The 21722-nt window shown below is 43.2% G+C and overlaps 1 protein-coding gene across 6 annotated transcripts in view; it reads left to right on the top strand.

Moving 5' to 3' along the window:
* ZRANB3 (zinc finger RANBP2-type containing 3) overlaps positions 1-21722 on the top strand; it is a 282012-nt gene that overhangs the window by 228662 nt on the left and 31628 nt on the right. For all 6 annotated transcript variants that reach the window (XM_056533788.1, XM_056533787.1, XM_056533786.1 and 3 more), the window contains 2 exons: positions 1901-1992; positions 4979-5080. In XM_056533788.1, coding sequence (XP_056389763.1) covers positions 1901-1992; positions 4979-5080 — 194 coding nt within the window. The remainder of the gene's footprint in view (positions 1-1900; positions 1993-4978; positions 5081-21722) is intronic.

Here is a 21722-nt window from a genome sequence, read left to right as displayed (position 1 = left end):
ACCTTCTCTCTTATTAGGGCCCTGTTCTTCACATTCTCTCTTATTAGGGCCCTCTCTTTCACCTTCTCTCTTATTTGTGCCCTCTCCATCACCTTCTCTCTTATTAGGGCCCTCTCTTTCACCTTCTCTCTTATTTGTGCCCTATCCTTCACCTTCTCTCTTATTAGGGCCCTCTTCTTCACCTTCTCTCTTATTTGTGCCCTCTCCATCACCTTCTCTCTTATTAGGGCCCTCTCTTTCACCTTCTCTCTTATTTGTGCCCTATCCTTCACCTTCTCTCTTATTAGGGCCCTCTCTTTCACCTTCTCTCTTATTTGTGCCCTCTCCATCACCTTCTCTCTTATTATAGCTCTCTCCTTCACCTTCTCTCTTATTTGGGCCCTCTCCATCACCATCTCTCTTATTAGAGCCCTCTCCTTCACCTTCTCTCTTATTATAGCCCTCTCCTTCACCTTCTGTCTTATTAGGGACCTCTCCATCACCTTCTCTTATTTGTGCCCTCTCCATCACCTTCTCTCTTATTAGACCCCTCTCCATCACCTTCTCTCTTATTAGACCCCTCTCCATCACCTTCTCTCTTATTAGGGACCTCTCCATCACCTTCTCTCTTATTAGGGACCTCTCCATCACCTTCTCTCTTATTAGAGCCCTCTCCATCACCATCTCTCTTATTAGGGACCTCTCCATCACCTTCTCTCTTATTAGACCCCTCTCCATCACCTTCTCTCTTATTAGGGACCTCTCCATCACCTTCTCTCTTATTAGAGCCCTCTCCATCACCTTCTCTCTTATTAGGGACCTCTCCATCACCTTCTCTCTTATTAGGGACCTCTCCATCACCTTCTCTCTTATTAGAGCCCTCTCCATCACCTTCTCTCTTATTAGAGCCCTCTCCATCACCTTCTCTCTTATTAGGGACCTCTCCATCACCTTCTCTCTTATTAGGGACCTCTCCATCACCTTCTCTCTTATTAGGGACCTCTCCATCACCTTCTCTCTTATTAGAGCCCTCTCCATCACCTTCTCTCTTATTAGAGCCCTCTCCATCACCTTCTCTCTTATTAGGGACCTCTCCATCACCTTCTCTCTTATTAGGGACCTCTCCATCACCTTCTCTCTTATTTGGGACCTCTCCATCACCTTCTCTCTTATTAGGGACCTCTCCATCACCTTCTCTCTTATTAGGGACCTCTCCATCACCTTCTCTCTTATTAGGGACCTCTCCATCACCTTCTCTCTTATTAGGGACCTCTCCATCACCTTCTCTCTTATTAGAGCCCTCTCCATCACCTTCTCTCTTATTAGAGCCCTCTCCATCACCTTCTCTCTTATTAGAGCCCTCTCCATCACCTTCTCTCTTATTAGGGACCTCTCCATCACCTTCTCTCTTATAAGGGCTCTCTCCATCACCTTCTCTATTATTTGTGCCATCTCCTTCGCCTACTCCCTTATCTAGATCCTTTCCTCTACAATGTGCATTTTTCTGTGCTCTATTTTTTGGGCTTCTTTCTTTCCTACATTCTCTTTTACTTTGCTCTATTTGACTAGTTTCTCTTTTTCTGTTCTTATTTATTTCTTTTCAGCTTTTCAGTGCGTAGTCGTCTGAAGTCTACAGTAGTTTCCTCACCTTGTTCTTTGCTCTCACGAGTCCTTGTATTGTTATCTTTCTCCACTTGTCCTCACTTTCTCCCATTGCAGCTCTTACTTTGACCCCCATACATACTTGCTCCCTCTCTGGAGACTCTCATATTTTTATGATCTCTATTCGACTCCCCCACACGCTCCCCACCTCTTACCACTCTCCCTTCTTCCAGTAAAGTGTTTTCCCTAGTGGCAACGCGCTCTGTATACAGCATCCTGCTTCCATACTCACTGCCCTACATATTGTGCTTCATTGCAGAACATTGTCACAACTCCACTTGTTTTCCTGTGTATGATGGATTAATGTTCTGTGCCAGCAGGCATACGGATCGCATCTATTTATATAGCAAGGTATGTACACAAGTCGGGTATAAGAGGCTAGCAAATTATAAGGAAATAAAAGAAGACGTGGAGAGGAGAGCTGCTTATTGTCTCTGATATTTGAACACCTCCGGTGCCAGCCGGGATTGCAGTTTATTGAATTAAAAAGCTGTATTGTCTCCTCTGCCGGGGAAGAGATTAATGGTGATTTTTGGGAATCTTTCAGTCATTTCTGCACAACACCTTGTGTTCACAATCGTTCGCAAAGCAAACCATGCAAGACCGTCCAAAGGAATCCATACCACGCACTCATGACTCTTAAGGGGGCCATACATCTAAAATAGCCATTAGCCGACAACTAGCTATTTCCTCTCAATTACAAACTAGACTCATGGTGTGGACCAAGGGGTATCAACATGGCCTTAGAATGTTATTAGGCCATATAACTTTATAGGAAAGGTGGCCATACACATAGACGAACATCAGTCGAACCCAGTGATGTTTTTCGACCTGCTAACTATCTAATGTGTATGGCAGGGTCCAAACATTTTCCCAATGACAGTGTAGAAAAGGAGTTGGTTATGTTAAATTTCCAATCCTGGGGGGAGGTGGTTGTCAGCAAAAGCATGCATGCTCTTATATGTGTATGAGGGCGCATGGAGGAATAGCTGTCAGCCAACCTATCATTCTGCCCACTGCTATGATAGCTGGTGTGTGGTGCCAATGCAATGCTTACCATATTCTTAAAGGGTAGCTCCCACTATCCAATTTTTTTTTCTGTCCCTGCCTATTGCCAATCTATTCCTAACCCCCTCCCTGCTTTTAATTTTTATTTTTACTATATTAAAAATAACTTTTTTTCTGCCTGGTAGTGTGCTCACTACCAGGCAGACTTCCCCAGCAGGCACCACGTCGCTGATGCCTGCTGGGGAGGACTTCCGCCCTTAGTTCATCTACACATGGTGCTTCCAGCTGTTTCACCACTACAACTCCCAGCTTGCCCTGACATCTATTGGCTGTCAGGGCATGCTGGGAGTTGTAGTATTGAAACAGCTGGAGGCACCCTGTGTAGATAAACGATTAGCTAGTTACATGCGGCGCTAGCCCGTTCCCCCCCCCCCCCCCCCCGCGCGCCATACCCCGTTCCCTCCATCACAAACCCCCTGCCCCACATACCTCGTTCCCTCCATCACAAACCCCCCTCCCGCATACCCCGTTCCCTCATTACACTTACTGCAGAGTCCGGCAGCGGGCGTGCAGGGACAGCGGCGGTGACGTGCGGGAGGAGTGGCCTCCCAGCCAGTGGCCGGGGAGCCAATGCACTCTCACCAGCCTGTCTGATTGACAGGCAGGGGGGGAGTGCAGCCTAACTGAAAAAGGACTGATTGCCAGGCCAAAATCAGTCCTTTTTCAGGCGTGACGTCACGCCAGGCTGCAGCCGGCCACTAGGAGGGAGAACCCTAGTGGCCGGTTTTCAAATGTAAATTAAACCATTTTAATTAAAAAAATAAAAAATAAAAGTATATTAGAGATATGTTGTAGTACATAAGTACTACAACATATCAAAAAATAAAGTTGTTGACAGTGCCCATTTAAGGAAAAAAAAACAATAATATGAAAAACTTCTCATTGGGTACCTAAGATTTATTGTGGTATTTTATCATTGTCCTACCACTTCAGATCCATAATCTTGTTGAGTTCTATTTATTGTTTCATCCAAGGGCAACAAAATGATTTAAAAATAAATAAATAAATCTTTTTGTTGCCAGAATAGTGTTGGAGCAGTTGTTACGGTACTTCCCCTCCTCCACGTCTTTTGCATTACCCAGCAAAGGGGATGAGGTGGGGTTAAAAGTGAGCAGAGGAAAAGTTGACTGCTGGAACCCTTCTGATTCCAAGTATGTGGACTTATTTGTCCCTGGACTGAACAGAGTGTAACATGCCTGCATTCATTCTCTGTAAGGCCGCAGAACTTTTCCGGGTTCAGTGCTCTGAAACGTTTAGCAGCCCTATGTCCCCAATCTCCAGCTGTCGGACCCCCACTCATCTGCTTATTATCCCCTAGCCTATGGTTAGGGGATAAGAACTGAGATGTGAATACCCCTTTAACAGAGTACGCCAGGCTTTTTAATGTAGTAATGTAGAGTAAGTGAAATTAAATTTAAAAAAAATGAAAATAAAAAAATTCTTGAATCCAACTTTAGATTGGTCCTTTTAAAGAAGATGTCCAGTGCTAAGAAATGTATGCCCTATCCAAAGGATAGGGGATAAATGCTGATCGTGAGAGGTCCGACCACTGGGCCCCCAGCAATCTCCTGTATGGGGCCCCCCGCAATCTCCTGTAAGGGGCCCCCCGCAATCTCCTGTAAGGGGCCCCGGCTCTGCGCTGCTATAGAGCACGTTTTGTACCCATCGCGTCAGCTGTTCGAAACGCCCCCTCCATTCATCTCTATGAGAGAGACACACGAACGCTGAGAGATCTCTGTCTCTCCCATGGAGATAAATGGAGGGGGCGTAGTTCTACCAGCTGACGTGCTGTGTGCGAAATATCACACAGAGCAGCTTAACCGGGGCCGAGTCGGGGCGCCCTACAGGAGATCGCGGGGAGTCCTAGCGGATAGGGAATACATTTCTTACAACTGGACATTTTCCTTACGTAACTTATATGGAAGTTTGGAGATATATTCATGGTGCCATATTTTCTATATTTATGGTATATTGATCCGTATACTATTCGTTTGAAACATTAGATTTACAGGCCTGTAATACGCCCCCCTGGAACAGAACTTACTCAAAATTCTGAATGTTTTTGCTTTCTTTCCATTTAAAGTAATTATTCTTAATTTAAAGATGGCGGCGGCCCTTCCGGGTCAGTCTCTGATGATTAGAATTAAACACTTCGTGTTCTCCTCCGTGATATCTTAGAAGTAATGACAAAACCTCTTAATTATCTGCTAATCCTGAATCCTCTCAGAACGTCTTTATTACAGCCCTAACCCCATGTTTATCTCATTAGGACGCAGAGCCCATGAACTGTAATTTCATTCCTTTGGATATTAAATTGGAAAACTGGGATGATTTACCTGAAGCCATGCAGCAGAGGCCGAACCGATCCTTGGTAAGATGTATTGTGCGGAAAGTGGGTTAATGAGTCGCACATGGGGGTTGTATCTCCTTTGTCGCAAAGAATCTGAAATTTCTCTGCATGGGCTCTGAAATGGCTCGGAATTATGCTGCAGTCATTGTGTGTTTTAATATGTTTTATTAAACTTTTCACTGCAGCAGGGACTTGATCCCTGCGCTGTATACATAAAACTCTAAAGAACACACATCCTGCAGACGGCGAGCAGTGAGACATCGCTGAGGATCGCAACCGTGTCTGGTCTTCTCCCCACCACGGACACCTATTGCATCCCTATGTTTCCAATCCTGATGCATGGATATTTAGGACACAGGAATGCTAATACATGCATTCATAAGCTTATATAGATGACAGGGATACATAAGTGAACAGAAAAGATGTATCCAGTGCATGTGAAAAGTAGGGAAATCGCCCATAGCAACCCATCGGATAATAGCTCTCATTTTACTTGATCCCCATAAAGGGAATCTGTCAGCTCTTTATCATGCTTAAAGCTGCAGATCTGGGCAGAAAACTGATAGGGAGATAAAACAAATGATACCTGTTTTTTTTGCTGATGGCTGTTTGTAAAGGTATAAAATCATGTTTTGCTTCCAAGCTCAAGTGTCATTGAGGCTGAACTGAGCTGCAGCATACATCCCTTCTTCCCTCTGTGCTAGAAGCCAATTAGGGAGGAGTGGGGGAGGGATGAGGAAGGCATGCTTCATTTCAGCCAGGCCTGTATGACTTTTGAGCTTGGAAGGAAAATATGATTTTATATCTTTACATGCAGCCATCAGCTATGAGAAAGCTGTCATTTTTTTTATCTCCCTATCTGCTGTCTCTAAAAGTAATCGGTCATATGAAGTAGGGAGCTGACAGAGTCCAGCAATAGGGTATCTATATATATATATATATAAAACGCAACGTGTGTGTGTGTGTGTGTGTATGTATGTTCCACAAAAACTTCCAAACGGCTAAAGATATTAACATGAAACTTGGCCACATGTTACTTATATCTCAACAACAAACATAGGATAGGTGATTTAACCCATAGGAGGTTGGGATAGGAGGACAGGATAGGAGATCAAGATAGGAGGTCGGGATAGGAGGATGGGATAGGAGGTTGAGATAGGTCGGGATAGGAGGTCAGGGTATGAGGACGGGATATGAGGACAGGATATGGGGTTTGGATATGACAACAATATATGGGGATGGGATTTGAAGTCAAAAGCTTCCTCCTTTGTTGATTTTTCTCCCCAACAAGGATGAGGAAGGAAAAACCGGGCAACGCCGGGTATTCAGCTAGTTATATATAACTCAACGTGTGTGTGTGTTTGTTTGTATGTATGTATGTGTGTATGTATGTTCCACAAAAACGTCCAAACGGCTAAAGCTATTAACATGAAACTTGGCCACATGTTACTTATATGTCAACGACAAACATAGGATAGGTGATTTAACCCTTACTCACCCCCATTTGCCAGGGGCGGGGTTTATGTTTAAAGTCCCATACAAGTCAATGGGAAATATATGTTACTGCATAACTTCCAAACGGCTGGGGATATTTCGATAATACTTGGTCACATGTTACTTATATGTCCACTTAAAATATAGGATTGTTAATTTAACCCTTAACTACCCCCATTTGTGAGGGTCAGGGTTTTTGTTTAAAGTCCCATGCAAATCAAAATGGGAAATGTATGTTCCCATATAACTTCCCTACGGCTGGAGATATTTCAATACCTGGTACACATATTACGGGTCGGGATAGGAGGACGGGATAGGAGGACGGGATAGGAGGTCGGGATAGGAGGTGGGGATATGGGGTTGGGATATGAGGTTGGGATATGACAACAATATATGAGGACTGGATATGAAGTCAAAAGCTTCCTCCTTTGTTTATTTTCCTCCCCAACAAGGATTAGGAAGGAAAAACCTGGCAACGCTGGGTACTCAGCTAGTAGTTACATAAAAATCATTATACCTTTCAGTCCTTTCTTTTCCTAATAGAACGGTAGGAGAAATGGTGCCAAACAGCTGTGGCACACCTTCTCATTGACTTGCCCCGCTTGATTGATATACAGGGCTCAGTTTTAGCCCTTTACATCAATCAGGAAAAGCAGGCCGGAGAGGAGTGCCGGAGCAGTTTGGCAGCACCTCTCCTAGATATAGTTAATTTTAAGTAGCAATACTTTACTTTATTGCTGGGGTCTATCAGCTCCGTAACTTGTGATGAGCTCACATATTCCCTTTACGGTTCTACTGCATATACCCCTTCAATACCTGTTGGCTCTGAAGCACACCCTCAGCAGCAGCAGCAGCAACATGGAGGACATTATAGAGCGGTACCTAGCAATGTAAGTTGTAAATCCAGCTCTGGGGTAAGATATAACTCAATAATCCTATTACCAACCCCACTGTAATAATCAAAAGAAACTAGAAATAGATGTGAATTAATTAAATATCAGTGAGGGGTAGAGTGTATACTGTTCAGTCCCGTACTCAGTTTCCATGGTAACCATATATTATGGCTCGTCTATGCAAAATATATTCCCATGTTTCAATGCATTTGCCCATTCAGGAACTGCCATCCGGTATGTACTTTAGTCTTTCATAGTCATCCTGCAAGTGATAATTTAGATTTATATTAAGACACCCTAACTTGTCTTGATATATTTTAAGCTGCATAAGGCAGTGATTATTCTGCTATAAACCTCAATTCCCCACCTACATGTATGTCTGCCGAAATCACTCAGATGACCAAGAGAGGGACTTGCAGGAAATCAGCGTGCCTCCAGCTGTTGCAAAAGTACAACACCCAGCATGCCCGGACAGCCGAAGGCTGTCTGGGCATGCTGGGTGTTGTAGTTTTGCAATAGCTGGAGGAACACTGTTTGGAAAACAGTTTACAAGACTGTCAAATTATTCACATCTTTTGATAAGATTTGTAAAAGATATTAGAGCATATTGACCCATAGTGTTGTTAACCCCTTAGGGGCCCGGGGTTTTTCCATTTTTGCATTTTCGTTTTTTCCTCCTTACCTTTAAAAAAATCATAACTTTTTAAATTTTGCACCTAAAAATCCTTATGATGGCTTATTATTTGCGCCACCAATTCTACTTTGTAATGACGTCAGTTATTATACCCAAAAATCTACGGCGATACGAGAAAAAATTATTGTAAGACAAAATTGAAAAAAAAGCTATTTTGTAAGTTTTGGGGGCTTCCGTTTCTACACAGTACATTTTTCGGTAAAAATGACACCTTCTCTTTATTCTGTAGGTCCATACGATTAAAATGATATCCTACTTATATAGGTTTGATATTGTCGTACTTCTGGAAAAAATCATAACTACATGCAGGAATATTTACCGTATATACTCGAGTATAAGCCGAGTTTTTCAGCACGATTTTTCGTGCTGAAAACACCCCCCTCTGCTTATACTCGAGTGAACTCTCCACCCGCAGTGGTCTTCAACCTGCGGACCTCCAGAGGTTTCAAAACTACAACTCCCAGCAAGCCCGGGCAGCCATCTGGGCTTGCTGGGAGTTGTAGTTTTGAAACCTCCGGAGGTCCGCAGGTTGAAGACCACTGCGGCCTTCGACATCATCCAGCCCCCTCTCACCCCCTTTAGTTCTGTACAGTACTCACCTCCGCTCGGCGCTGGTCCGGTGCTGCAGGACTGTCCGGTGAGGAGGTCGTCCGGTGGGATAGTGGTTCCAGGCTGCTATCTTCACCGGGGAGGCCTCTTCTAAGCGCTTTGGGCCCGGCCCCAGAATAGTCACGTTGCCTTGACAACGACGCAGAGGTACGTTCTTTACCAACGAACTTCTGCGTCATCGTCAAGGCAACGCCTCTATTCTGGGCCCGAAGCGCGGAGAAGAGGCGCCCCCAGTGAAGATAGCAGCCCGGAACCACTATCCCACCGGACGACCTCCTCACCGGACAGTCCTGCAGCACCGGACCAGCGCCGAGCGGAGGTGAGTACTGTACAGAACTAAAGGGGGGTGAGAGGAGGCTGGATGATGTTGAAGGCCGCAGTGGTCTTCAACCTGCGGACCTCCGGAGGTTTCAAAACTACAACTCCCAGCAAGCCCGGACAGCCGATGGCTGCCCGGGCTTGCTGGGAGTTGTAGTTTTGAAACCTCTGGAGGTCCGCAGGTTGAAGACCACTGAGGGCGGATGATGAGAAGAGGATGATGAAGGGGGGGGTGTGGGATGATGACAAGAGGATGATGAAGGGGGTGGGGATGATGACAAGGGGATGATGAAGGGGGGGTGTGGGATGATTACAAGGGGATGATGAAGGGGGGTGGGGATGATGACAAGGGGGTGATGAAGGGGGGGGTGTGGGATGATGACAAGGGGATGATGACAGGTGATGATGATGAGGGTCTGGATGATGAGACAGGCGGTGATGATGATGAGGATGTTAATGACGGGGGTCTGGATGATGACAGGGGGGATGATGTATTTCCCACCCTAGGCTTATACTCGAGTCAATAACTTTTCCTGGGATTTTGGGTTGAAATTAGGGGCCTCGGCTTATACTCGGGTCGGCTTATACTCGAGTATATACGGTATACATTTAAATTTGTCATCTTCTGACCCCTATAACTTTATTTTTCTGCGTACAGGGCGGTATGAGGGCTCATTTTTTGCGCCGTGATCTGAAGTTATTAGTGGTACCATTTTTGTATTGATAGGACTTAGGCTGCGTTCACATCACGATTTCTCCATCCGACCTGAGTACACGATTTTTATAGCTTAAAATCGTATGAAATCGTATATAAAGTCGGATCCATTGACCTCCATTAAAAAATCGGATCCATTACACACATCCGATTTGATCCGCATCCGATTTCACACGATTTTTGTTCAGGTCTGAAATCGTGGTCAACCCAAACAAAAATAGTGTGAAATCGGATGCGGATCAAATCGGATGTGTGTAATGGATCCGATTTTTTAATGGAGGTCAATGGATTCAACCTTATGTACGATTTCATGCAATTTTAAGCTATAAAAATCGTGTACTCAAGTTGGATGGAGAAATTGTGATGTGAATGCAGCCTTATTGATCGCTTTTTATTAAAAAAAATTTCATGATATAAAAAGTGACCAAAAATACAACATTTTGGACTTTGGAATTTTTTGGCATACATGCCATTGACCGTGCGGTTTAATTAACAATATATTTTTATAATTCAGACATTTCCGCACGTGGCGATACCACATTTTTTTTTTTTATTTACACTGTTTGTTTTTTATGGGAAAAGGGGGGTGATTCAAACTTTTATTAGGTAAAGGGTTAAATGATCTTTACTCACTTTTTTTTTTTTTGCAATGTTATAGCTCCCATAGGCTATAACACTGCACACACTGATCTTTTATATTGATCAATGGTTTCTCATAGGAAACCATTGATCAATGATTCTGCTGCTTGACTGCTCATGCCTGGATCTCAGGCACTGAGCAGTCATTCGATGATCGGGACAACAGGAGGCAAAGTAAGGGGACCCTCCTGCTGTCTCACAGCTGTTCGATTTCGCTGTGGCGATCCCGAACAGCCCCCTGAGCTAACCTTCACTGTTTTACTTTCACTTTAGACGCGGTGATAAATTTTGAACGTTGCGTCTAAAGGGTTAATAGTGCGCGGCACCGCGATCAGTGCCGCATGCTATTAGCCACGTGTCCCGCGTTCTAGAACAGGAGCGGACTCATGACGTACTGGTACGTCATGGGACCTTAAGGGGTTAAAGTCTGCAAGAAATTGCACAAATCAAGCCAGATATCAAGATTTTTTGACACTTGATAAGAATTACTGATCAAAACTAGAACAGAATCCTTAAAAAGGCATAAAAAGTGATAATTAACACCTAATATCCTACTTCAATAATTAATTATTATAATTATAATTTTTTTTATTTATTTTTTTTAAATTCATTCAATTCAGAATCAAAATTCTGGCCCAATTTGCATAGTAAATTGTTCCTTTTGCCCCCACCGGTGCTGCAAACCACTAATCTGCAGCTTTTTTTTATTTCATTTTTTTGCAGAAAAAGAACCTTGGGATTTTTTTTCTCATATTTAGTTTGTAATTTATCTTGTAGAAAGTTACTTGCGCCTCCATTATCTGGAATGTGGGTGTTTTTACTATACGGGATTATCACCAGGAGTGCAGGCGGTGCAGCTGTTTTCTGCAGGAAGCTATGGCCCTTCCCGAACTGGAGGGGATTTTTTTAGTTTTTTTGGATATTGCGGTTTGTGTGTTATCTGATCCAACACATCTTACATCCGTTTGCTACAGTGTATCAAGATACAGCATATACAAGTCAAAGGCAGCCCGCACTGCACTTGTCATAGGTAGCTCATGTATCAGTAATGCCACCCGAACAAGCTTTGTCACTATGTAAAAAAGTCCTATAAAGTTAATGAACCCGTAACTGCAGCTACATCTCCACCACCCCCACCCACCCCCTAGTGGTCACCGTTTTACTACAGGTGTCGGGAATGTGATGAAGTTTCTATATTGCTTTTCCACATTAACATATTTAAAAAGAAACCTTAATTCAGAGTCATTGACTACTCATTTATACTTTATCCTCCCCATTATTATTATTCTAAATAAATCCATGCTTTGTGTGCATTAGCAGCTTTATATTTTCTTCTGCAGAGTCCTTCTCCTAGTTGAAGAAAGTGTCCAATACTGAGCCCAGGACTGTGAACAATCCTCCATTTCTGCTTCTTCTTTCCCTGCTCTGTTCTCTTCATAGGTGCAGCCCACTGTTCTTAGTTTATACAAGGATGCAGCTTTCCTGAGCTGGTCTGTTCATGGGTGTTGCCTTCTTTTTATGGATTTCTTCATGGGTGTCACATCTTTGTCTTGTTCTCTTTTTAGTGGCTCCTCCTTCATAGGTGCAGCTCCTTGTTCTTAGTTTCTACATGGATGCAGCTTTACTGAACTGGTCTGTTCATGGGTGGTTCCTTCTTTTTTATGGATTTCTTCATGGGTGTCACCTCTTTGTCTGTTCTCTTTTTAGTGGCTCCTCCTTCATAGGTGCAGCCCACTGTTCTTAGTTTCTACATGGATGCAGCTTTCTTGAACTGCTCTGTTCATGGGTGTTGCCTTCTTTTTATGGATGTCTTCATAGGTTTCACCTCTTTGCTTTGTTCTCTTTTTAGTGGCTCCTCCTTCATAAGTGCAGCTCCTTGTTCTTAGTTTCTTCATGGATGCAGCTTTCCTGAGCTGGTCTGTTCATGGGTGGTGCCTCCTTTTTTTATAGATTTCTTCATGGGTGTCACCTCTTTATCTTGTTCTCTTTTTAGTGGCTCCTCCTTCATAGGTGCAGCCCACTGTTCTTAGTTTCTACATGGATGCAGCTTTCCTGAGCTTGTCTGTTCATGGGTGGTGCCTTTTTTTATGGATTTCTTCATGGGTGTCACCTCTTTGTCTTGTTTTCTTTATAGTGTCTCCTCCTTCATGAGTGCAGCCTTCTTGTCCTTGATTTTTTATGGGTGGCACTGTCTTGTCCTGTTTTCTTCATGGCTGGATCCTCCTTGTCTCCTCCTGGGTGGATTCTAGATGACCTGGTCTCCTGGTCCATGTCTTTTCTTGGGTTCAGCTTCCTTGTCATGTTCTTTTCATTAGTGGAGGCTTTTTGGCCTTAGATTCTTTATGGTTGCAGCTTTCCTAATCTGGTCTGTTCATGAGCAGTGCCTCATTTTCTTGGATGTCTTCATTCGTGTCACCTCTTTGTCCTGTTCTCTTCATCGGTGACTCCCCCCTGTTCTGTTTTCTTTGGTGCAGCCTCCTTGTCCTGTTATTTTCATGGATGGCAGTGCCTTATCCTGTTTTCTTCTCGAATGGAACCTCCTGGGTGGATCCTCGATGACCTGGTCTGTTTATGGGTGGAGCCTCCTTGTCCTAGTCCACCTCCTGGGTGGGGCTTCCTGGTCCATGTCTTATAATGGGGGCTTCCTCCTTGTCATGTTCTCTTCGTGAGTGGAGCCACCTAAACCTGGTCACTTCATGAGTGAAGCCTCAATGTAATGTTGTCTACTTCAGTGGAACCTCCATGTGCTGTTCTCTGTATGGCTGGAGCATCCTTGTCCTATTCTGTTCATGGTTTAAGCCTTCATGTCCTGTTCTCTTAACAAGTGGAACATTCGTGTCCTGTTCACCCTACTGGTGCTGTTCTCTTCATGGGTGTAACCTTCATGTCCTGTTTTCTTCATGGGTGGAGCCTTATTTCCCAGGTCTCTTAATGGGTGGAGCCTCCTTGTCCTTTTCTTTCCCAGGTCTCCGTGGATTATTGTCAGTGACAGTTTAGTCTCAGAACATATAAGACATCCGGGTCAGATATGAGATAGGAAGTTATGTCACTCTGTTTACAGATGTAGAATGAGACTTTATACAAGAAATTGCAATAGTGATGTGCCGTATTGTATCTGCTTCATAAATCACAAGTTCTCGGGGACAAAAGTTCTCTGGATTAGAAAAACATGGCTTCTTTTTTTCCTAGGAACAGCTCCATGACTGTCTCTGATATTGCACTCTGATATTTCTATTGAAGTTAAAGGGGTACTCCGTCCCTACGCATCTTATCCCCTATCCGAAGGATAGGCTATAAGATGTCTGATCGAGGGGGTCCCGCCACTTGGACCTACGTGATCTCTGTGCAGCACTTGGCATTTTTTTAGAATGCAAGGTGCAGGCGATGGGGGTCGTGACGTCACGCCACGCACCATCAATGCAAGTCTATGGGAGGCTCCCATTGACTTGTATTGAGGGTTCGTGGTGTGACGTCACGAGGGGAGAGGCCATGACATCATGACCCCCACTGCAAACACCAAGCGTTCGGAACAAAATCTTTAGAACACTGGGGCAGTGGAGTACACCTTTAATGAGACCCAGATGCAATACCGCACCCAACCCATAGATAGGTGTGGTGCTGTTTGTTTGTTTTTTATAAGAAAGCAGGCAGTTTTTCTAAACCCGGACAAACACTTGTTACAAGACGTTAATACGTGAGCTCCATTGTTTGTCAGAGTAGTCGAGTTTCTTTAATTGAATGGGTTTACCTTATCACAGACAACCCCCAATATGAGCACTGTAGAGACCCCTCGGGGCTCTTATATTAAAATGAAGGAAAGAAGGTCGGAGGTTGCCATTGGCTGCTTTTTAATCTGCTACACAGCAGCCACTAAAGGACAATTGAGGTATTACAAGTGGCCATTCAATATTGACATCCTTGAACCCTAATGGGGCCTATAAAAATGGTGAGAGATGAGGAAGCCCCCCTTTACTGACTTCACCATTTAGGTTCACGTCTCTTTTCGCACTGACAATTTCTATAATTGTGTTTTTTTCCTGACACCAGCGTTCCAGACAATCCCTTTATAAATGGAGCCTGTCCCAGCGGACCCGGCCATGAACAATGGCTGCCAGTGATCCGCCGTCTGTGCTGGGAACAATTAATTGCGGCTTTTATTGACCATTGAGAGCGACACAATAAACAGCAATAAATACAAGTCCCCCATGTCTGCAGCATCGCAGGAAGGTCCCTTTAAGACTCCTATATATAGAGGTGTTTTTCTTTTGATGCAGCAGATTCAGACAAGCGCTGGTAACGTCTGCTGAGGCTGAAAATAAACCTGGGTTCTGCTCCTTTTGCTAAATCTAACACCTACATGTTTCTGTGGATGCAAACGCCAAAGAAGCTGAGATTTTTTTTCTTCTCATTTGCAGAATTACCGACTGTGATAATTCATCAATATTCATGCCCTTGTTTTTAACACTTTCTCGCCCGGCAATAAATACTCACTTTAGAAAGTTTTTTGTTTTGTTTCCCGCTACACTCTTTCCTAACAAATCCATCTGCTGTAGTTAAAGGGGTACTCAACTGGAAAAAACATTTTTTTTTAATCAACTGGTGCCAAAAAGTTATACAGATTTGTAATTTACTTCTATTTAAAAATCTTAACCCTTCCAGTACTTATAAGCTGCTGTATGCTCCACAGGAAGTTCTTTTCTTTTTTAATTTCCTTTCTGCCTGACCACAGGTCTCTGCTCTCTGCTGACACCTCTGTCCATTTTAGGAACTGTCCAGAGTAGGAGCAAATCACCATAGCAAACCTCTACTGCTCTGGACATTTCCTGACATGGACAGAGGTGTCAGCAGAGAGCACTGTGGTCAGACAGAAAGGAAATTCAAAAAGAAAAGAACTTCCTGTGGAGCATACAGCAGCTGATAAATACTGGATGGATTAAGATTTTTAAATAGAAGTAATTTACAAACCTGTTTAACTTTCTGGTACCAGTTTATTTAAATAAAAAAATTTCCAGGGAAGTTCCCCTTTAATATTACCCTAAAGCACTGTTTTCCACCCAGTATGCCTCCAGTTGTTGCAAAACTTAAACTCCCAGCATGCCTGGACAGCCGATGACTGTCCGGGCATGCTGGGAGTTGCAGTTTTGCAACAGCTGAAGGCACACTGATTGGAAAAATAAATATTTTTCCAATCAGTGCCATAAAATAAATATTCTACAACCTGTGGCACAACTAAAACTCCCATTGTGCCGGCTGTTAGGGCACAATAGGAGTTGTACAGGGTGGGCCATTTATTTGGATACACCTTAATAAAATAGGAATGGTTGGTGATATTAACTTCCTGTTTGTGGCACATTAGTAAATGTGAGGGGGGGGGAAACTTTCCAAGAGGGGTTTTTTACCAAGGCGGCCATTTTGAAGTCAGCCATTTTGAATCCAACTTTTGTTTTTTCAATAGGAAGAGGGTCATGTGACACATTAAACTTATTGGGAATTTCACAAGAAAAACAATGATGTGCTTGTTTTTAACGTAACTTTATTCTTTCATGAGTTATTTACAAGTTTCTCACCACTTATAAAATGTGTTCCATGTGCTGCCCATTGTGTTGGATTGTCAATGCAACCCTCTTCTCTATATACTGCTATATACTACTATATACACCGCAGGAGAAATGCTAGCACAGGCTTCCAGTATCCGTATACACTGCTATATACTACTATATACACCGCAGGAGAAATGCTAGCACAGGCTTCCAGTATCCGTCTACACTGCTATATACTGCTATATACACCGCAGGAGAAATGCTAGCACAGGCTTCCAGTATCCATATACACTGCTATATACTACTATATACCCCGCAGGAGAAATGCTAGCACAGGCTTCCAGTATTCGTATACACTGCTATATACTACTATATACACCGCAGGAGAAATGCTAGCACAGGCTTCCAGTATCCATATACACTGCTATATACTACTATATACACCGCAGGAGAAATGCTAGCACAGGCTTCCAGTATCCGTATACACTGCTATATAATACTATATACACCACAGGAGAAATGCTAGCACAGGCTTCCAATATCCGTGTACACTGCTATATACTACTATATACACGCAGGAGAAATGCTAGCACAGGCTTCCAGTATCCGTATACACTGCTATATACTGCTATATACACCGCAGGAGAAATGCTAGCACAGGCTTCCAGTATCCGTATACACTGCTATTTACTACTATATACACCGCAGGAGAAATGCTAGCACAGGCTTCCAGGATCCATATACACTGCTATATACTACTATATACATCGCAGGAGAAATGCTAGCACAGGCTTCCAGTATCCGTATACACTGCTATATACTACTATATACACCGCAGGAGAAATGCTAGCACAGGCTTCCAGTATCCGTATACACTGCTATATACACCGCAGGAGAAATGCTAGCAAAGGCTTCCAGGGTCCGTATACACTGCTATATACTACAATATACATCGCAGGAGAAATGCTAGCACAGGCTTCCAGTATCCGTATACACTGCTATATACTACTATATACACCGCAGGAGAAATGCTAGCCACAGGCTTCCAGTATACGTAGTTTCAGGTGCTGCACATCTCGTAACTTCACAGCATAGACAATTGCCTTCAGATGACCCCAAAGATAAAAATCTAAGGGGGTCAGATTGGGAGACCTTGGGGGCCATTCAACTGGCCCACGATGACCAATCCACTTTCCAGGAAACTGTTCATCTAGGAATGCTCGGACCTGACACCCATAATGTGGTGGTCACCATATTGCTGGAAAAACTATGGGAACGTGCAGCTTTAGTGCATAAAGAGGGAAACACATCATCATGTAGCAATTTCACATATCCAGTGGCCTTGAGGTTTCCATTGATGAAGAATGGCCCCACTATCTTTGTACCCTTAGACTTTTATCTTTGGGGCCATCTGAAGGCAATTGTCTATGCTGTGAAGATACGAGATGTGCAGCACCTGAAACTACGGATACTGGAAGCCTGTGCTAGCATTTCTCCTGCGGTGTATATAGTAGTATATAGCAGTGTATACGGATACTGGAAGCCTGTGCTAGCATTTCTCCTGCGGTGTATATAGTAGTATATAGCAGTGTATACGGATACTGGAAGCCTGTGCTAGCATTTCTCCTGCGGTGTATATAGTAGTATATAGCAGTGTATACGGATACTGGAAGCCTGTGCTAGCATTTCTCCTGCGGTGTATATAGTAGTATATAGCAGTGTATACAGAAACTGGAAGCCTGTGCTAGCATTTCTCCTGCGGTGTATATAGTAGTATATAGCAGTGTATACAGAAACTGGAAGCCTGTGCTAGCATTTCTCCTGCGGTGTATATAGTAGTATATAGCAGTGTATACGGATACTGAAAGCCTGTGCTAGCATTTCTCCTGTGGTGTATATAGTAGTATATAGCAGTGTATATGGATACTGGAAGCCTGTGCTAGCATTTCTCCTGCGTGTATATAGTAGTATATAGCAGTGTACACGGATATTGGAAGCCTGTGCTAGCATTTCTCCTGTGATGTATATAGTAGTATATAGCAGTGTATACGGATACTGGAAGCCTGTGCTTGCATTTCTCCTGCGGTGTATATAGTAGTATATAGCAGTGTATACGGATACTGGAAGCCTGTGCTTGCATTTCTCCTGCGGTGTATATAGTAGTATATAGCAGTGTATACAGAAACTGGAAGCCTGTGCTAGCATTTTTTCCTGTGGTGTATATAGTAGTGTATATCAGTGTATACGGATACTGGAAGCCTGTGCTAGCATTTCTCCTCCGGTGTATATAGTAGTATATAGCAGTGTATACGGATACTGGAAGCCTGTGCGAGCATTTCTCCTGTGGTGTATATAGTAGTATATAGCAGTGTATACAGATACTGGAAGCCTGTGCTAGCATTTCTCCTGCGGTGTATATAGTAGTATATAGCAGTGTATACGGATACTGGAAGCCTGTGCGAGCATTTCTCCTGTGGTGTATATAGTAGTATATAGCAGTGTATACAGATACTGGAAGCCTGTGCTAGCATTTCTCCTGCGGTGTATATAGTAGTATATAGCAGTGTATACGGATACTGGAAGCTTGTGCTAGCATTTCTCCTGCGGTGTATATAGCAGTGTATACGGATACTGGAAGACTGTGCTAGCATTTCTCCTGCGATGTATATAGTAGTATATAGCAGTGTATACGGATACTGGAAGCCTGTGCTAGCATTTCTCCTGCGGTGTATATAGTAGTATATAGCAGTGTATACGGATACTGGAAGCCTGTGCTAGCATTTCTCCTGCGGTGTATATAGTAGTATATAGCAGTGTATACGGATACTGGAAGCCTGTGCTAGCATTTCTCCTGCGGTGTATATAGTAGTATATAGCAGTGTATACGGATACTGGAAGCCTGTGCTAGCATTTCTCCTGCGGTGTATATAGTAGTATATAGCAGTATATAGAGAAGAGGGTTGCATTGACAATCCAACACAATGGGCAGCACATTGAACACATTTTATAAGTGGTCAGAAACTTGTAAATAACTCATGAAAAAATAAAGTTACGTTAAAACCAAGGACATCAATGTTTTTCTTCCCGATAAGATTGATGTGTCACATGACCCTCTTCCTATTGAAAAAACTAAAGTTGGATTCAAAATAGCCGACTTCAAAATGGCCGCCATGGTCACCACCCATCTTTAAAAAGTTTCCCCCCTCACATATACTAATGTGCCACAAACAGGAAGTTACTATCACCAACCATTCCCATTTTATTAAGGTGTATCCATAGAAATGGCCCACCCTGTAGTTTTGCAACAAAAACATGTTTTCCTGGGGAGTACCCCTTAAAGTTACGGATGATGTACAGCTGAGTTTACTATTTGCCTTCTTGGCAAATGGGGATTTATTTGGGACTACATGCAGCTAAACCTAGTAACCACGTGTGCAAGTTGCAGACGTTCAGGTGTAGCGGGGCCATGTTTGCGCAATGTAGCGGAGCTGAATTTTACATGTGTGTCAAGAGCCCGATTTATCCAATGTAGCTTACTTATCATTTCTACTTGATTTTTATTTTTTCTAAACGAAGTTATTACCATGTTAGCGATGCACAATTGTAGAGGAGCCAAATTGTTCACTGTAGCAGAGCTGAATTTACACATGTGCCAGAATCAAGATTGTCTGATGTAGCATAGCTAATTTTTTCTGTTGTTGCATAGCGGAGTTTGTGCAATGTAGTGCAGAAAAGTCATTTGTAGTGGAGTTTGTTTCCAGCAATCAATAGCGGAGAGGAGTTCGTCTCAACTAACATAAATATATATATTTTTTGTATGTAGTTGTCATGTTTATCTCTAAGAAATGCTTTGTCATATGGAAGGGTCTATTCAAAGGGCAGAATTTCCGCTTGCAGAATTCCGCACTCCCATTCACACTTCTGAATTTCCGCTTGCCGAATTCCATAGAACTCTATGGGCTTTAATTTGAGGCGGAATTCCTCAAGCGGACATTCTGTCCTGTGAATAGACCCTAAGGCTAGGTTCACACTGTGGAATTTCTGGGCAGAATTTCTACTGGAGACCAAGCCCCGCGCAGACTGCATTGGCTTCCCCATACATGTCAATGCATTTCTGTGCAGATCTCCCAAAAGATCTACCCAGAAATGCATTGCCGTCTATGGGGATGGCAATACTGTATATGCGGTCCTAGTGCTGCCGGCTAAATCTCTGGCAGAACTTCTGCCCAGAGATTCCCTAGTGTGAACCCGGCCTAACAGAGTTGAATATGTCTTCAGTAGCATAAATTGTGATTTATAGTGGAGTCCTGTTAGTCTCCAAAAGCATAAATGGTTTGTGATATGTAGCAGAGTTAAAGGGGTATTCCAGGAAAAATAAATAAAAAATTATATCAACTAGCTCCAGAAAGTTAGACAGATTTGTAAATGACTTCTATTAAAAAATCTTAATCCTTTCAATAATTATCAGCTGCTGAAGTTGGGTTGTTCTTTTCTGTCTGGCCATAGTACTCTCTGCTGACCTCTCTGCTTGTCTCGGGAACTGCACAGAGTAGAAGAGGTTTGCTATGGGGATTTTCTTCTAAACTGGGCGGTTCCCGAGACACGTGTCATCAGAGAGCACTTGGAAAGAAAAGAACAACTCAACTTCAGCAGCTCATAAGTACTGAAAGGATTAAGATTTTTTAATAGAAGTAATTTACAAATCTGTTTAACTTTCTGGAGCCAGTATGTATATATAAAAAAGTTTTTTTCCTGGATAACCCCTTTACTTTTGTCTCTAGGAGTAGAAATGGTTTGTGATATATAATGGAGTTGAGTTTGTCTCCAGAAGCCTATCAATACTTACTAATAATTATTGGAGCAGAGTTTCCCAGCAGTGGTATAGATAATTTGCCAAGTGTAATGGAGTCAAGATTGTGTTACGTAGCATAGCTCAGACTGTCCGTTTACGTAGAGCTGTGTTGTCACATGTAGGTGATATTAAAGTTGTCACTTTTTTGAGCATCACTGAGCCAACCTATGACATGTAGCAGAGCTGAGTTTGTTCAGTGTACCGATTTTACATTTACCACCATGTTTTTTTTTTCTTCCAGATAGAACATATTTACGTAGCACAAAGCCATTGTTTTTCTGATGCTGTGGAGTTGTTTGCACAATGCCATAGAGCTGAGTTTGACTTAATACAGTGTGTGTGTGTATATGGTTCCATATACGCTGCTCAAAATAATAAAGGGAACACTAAGATAATACATCTAAATGAATGAACTAATCGTATTAAATACTTTCGTCTTTACATAGTTGAATGCGCTGACAACAAAATCACACAAAAATTATCAATGGAAATCAAATGTATCCACCCATGGAGATCTGGATATGGAGTCACATTCAAAATCACAGTGGAAAACCCCACTACAGGCTGATCCAACTTTATGTAATGTCCTTAATACAAGTCCCAATGAGGCTCAGTAGTGTGTGTGGCCTCCACGTGCCCGTATAACCTCCCTACAATGCCTGGGCATGACCCTGATGAGGTGGGGGATGGTCTCCTGAGGGATGTCCTCCCAGACCTCGACTAAAGCATCCACCAACTCCTGGACAGTCTATGGTGGATGGAGCGAGACATGAGGTCCCAGATGTGCTCAATCGGATTCAGGTCAGGGGAACGGGCGGCCAGTCCATAGCATCAATGCCTTCCTCTTGTAGGAACTGCTGACACACTCCAGCCACATGTGCTCTAGCATTGTCTTGCATTAGGAGGAGC

This window comes from Hyla sarda, chromosome 8, assembly GCF_029499605.1.
Source record: "Hyla sarda isolate aHylSar1 chromosome 8, aHylSar1.hap1, whole genome shotgun sequence".
NCBI classification, from domain to species: Eukaryota; Metazoa; Chordata; class Amphibia; order Anura; family Hylidae; genus Hyla; species Hyla sarda.
The sequence above is the reverse complement of the archived record's forward strand: the minus strand, read 5'-3'. Positions and strand labels throughout refer to the sequence as shown.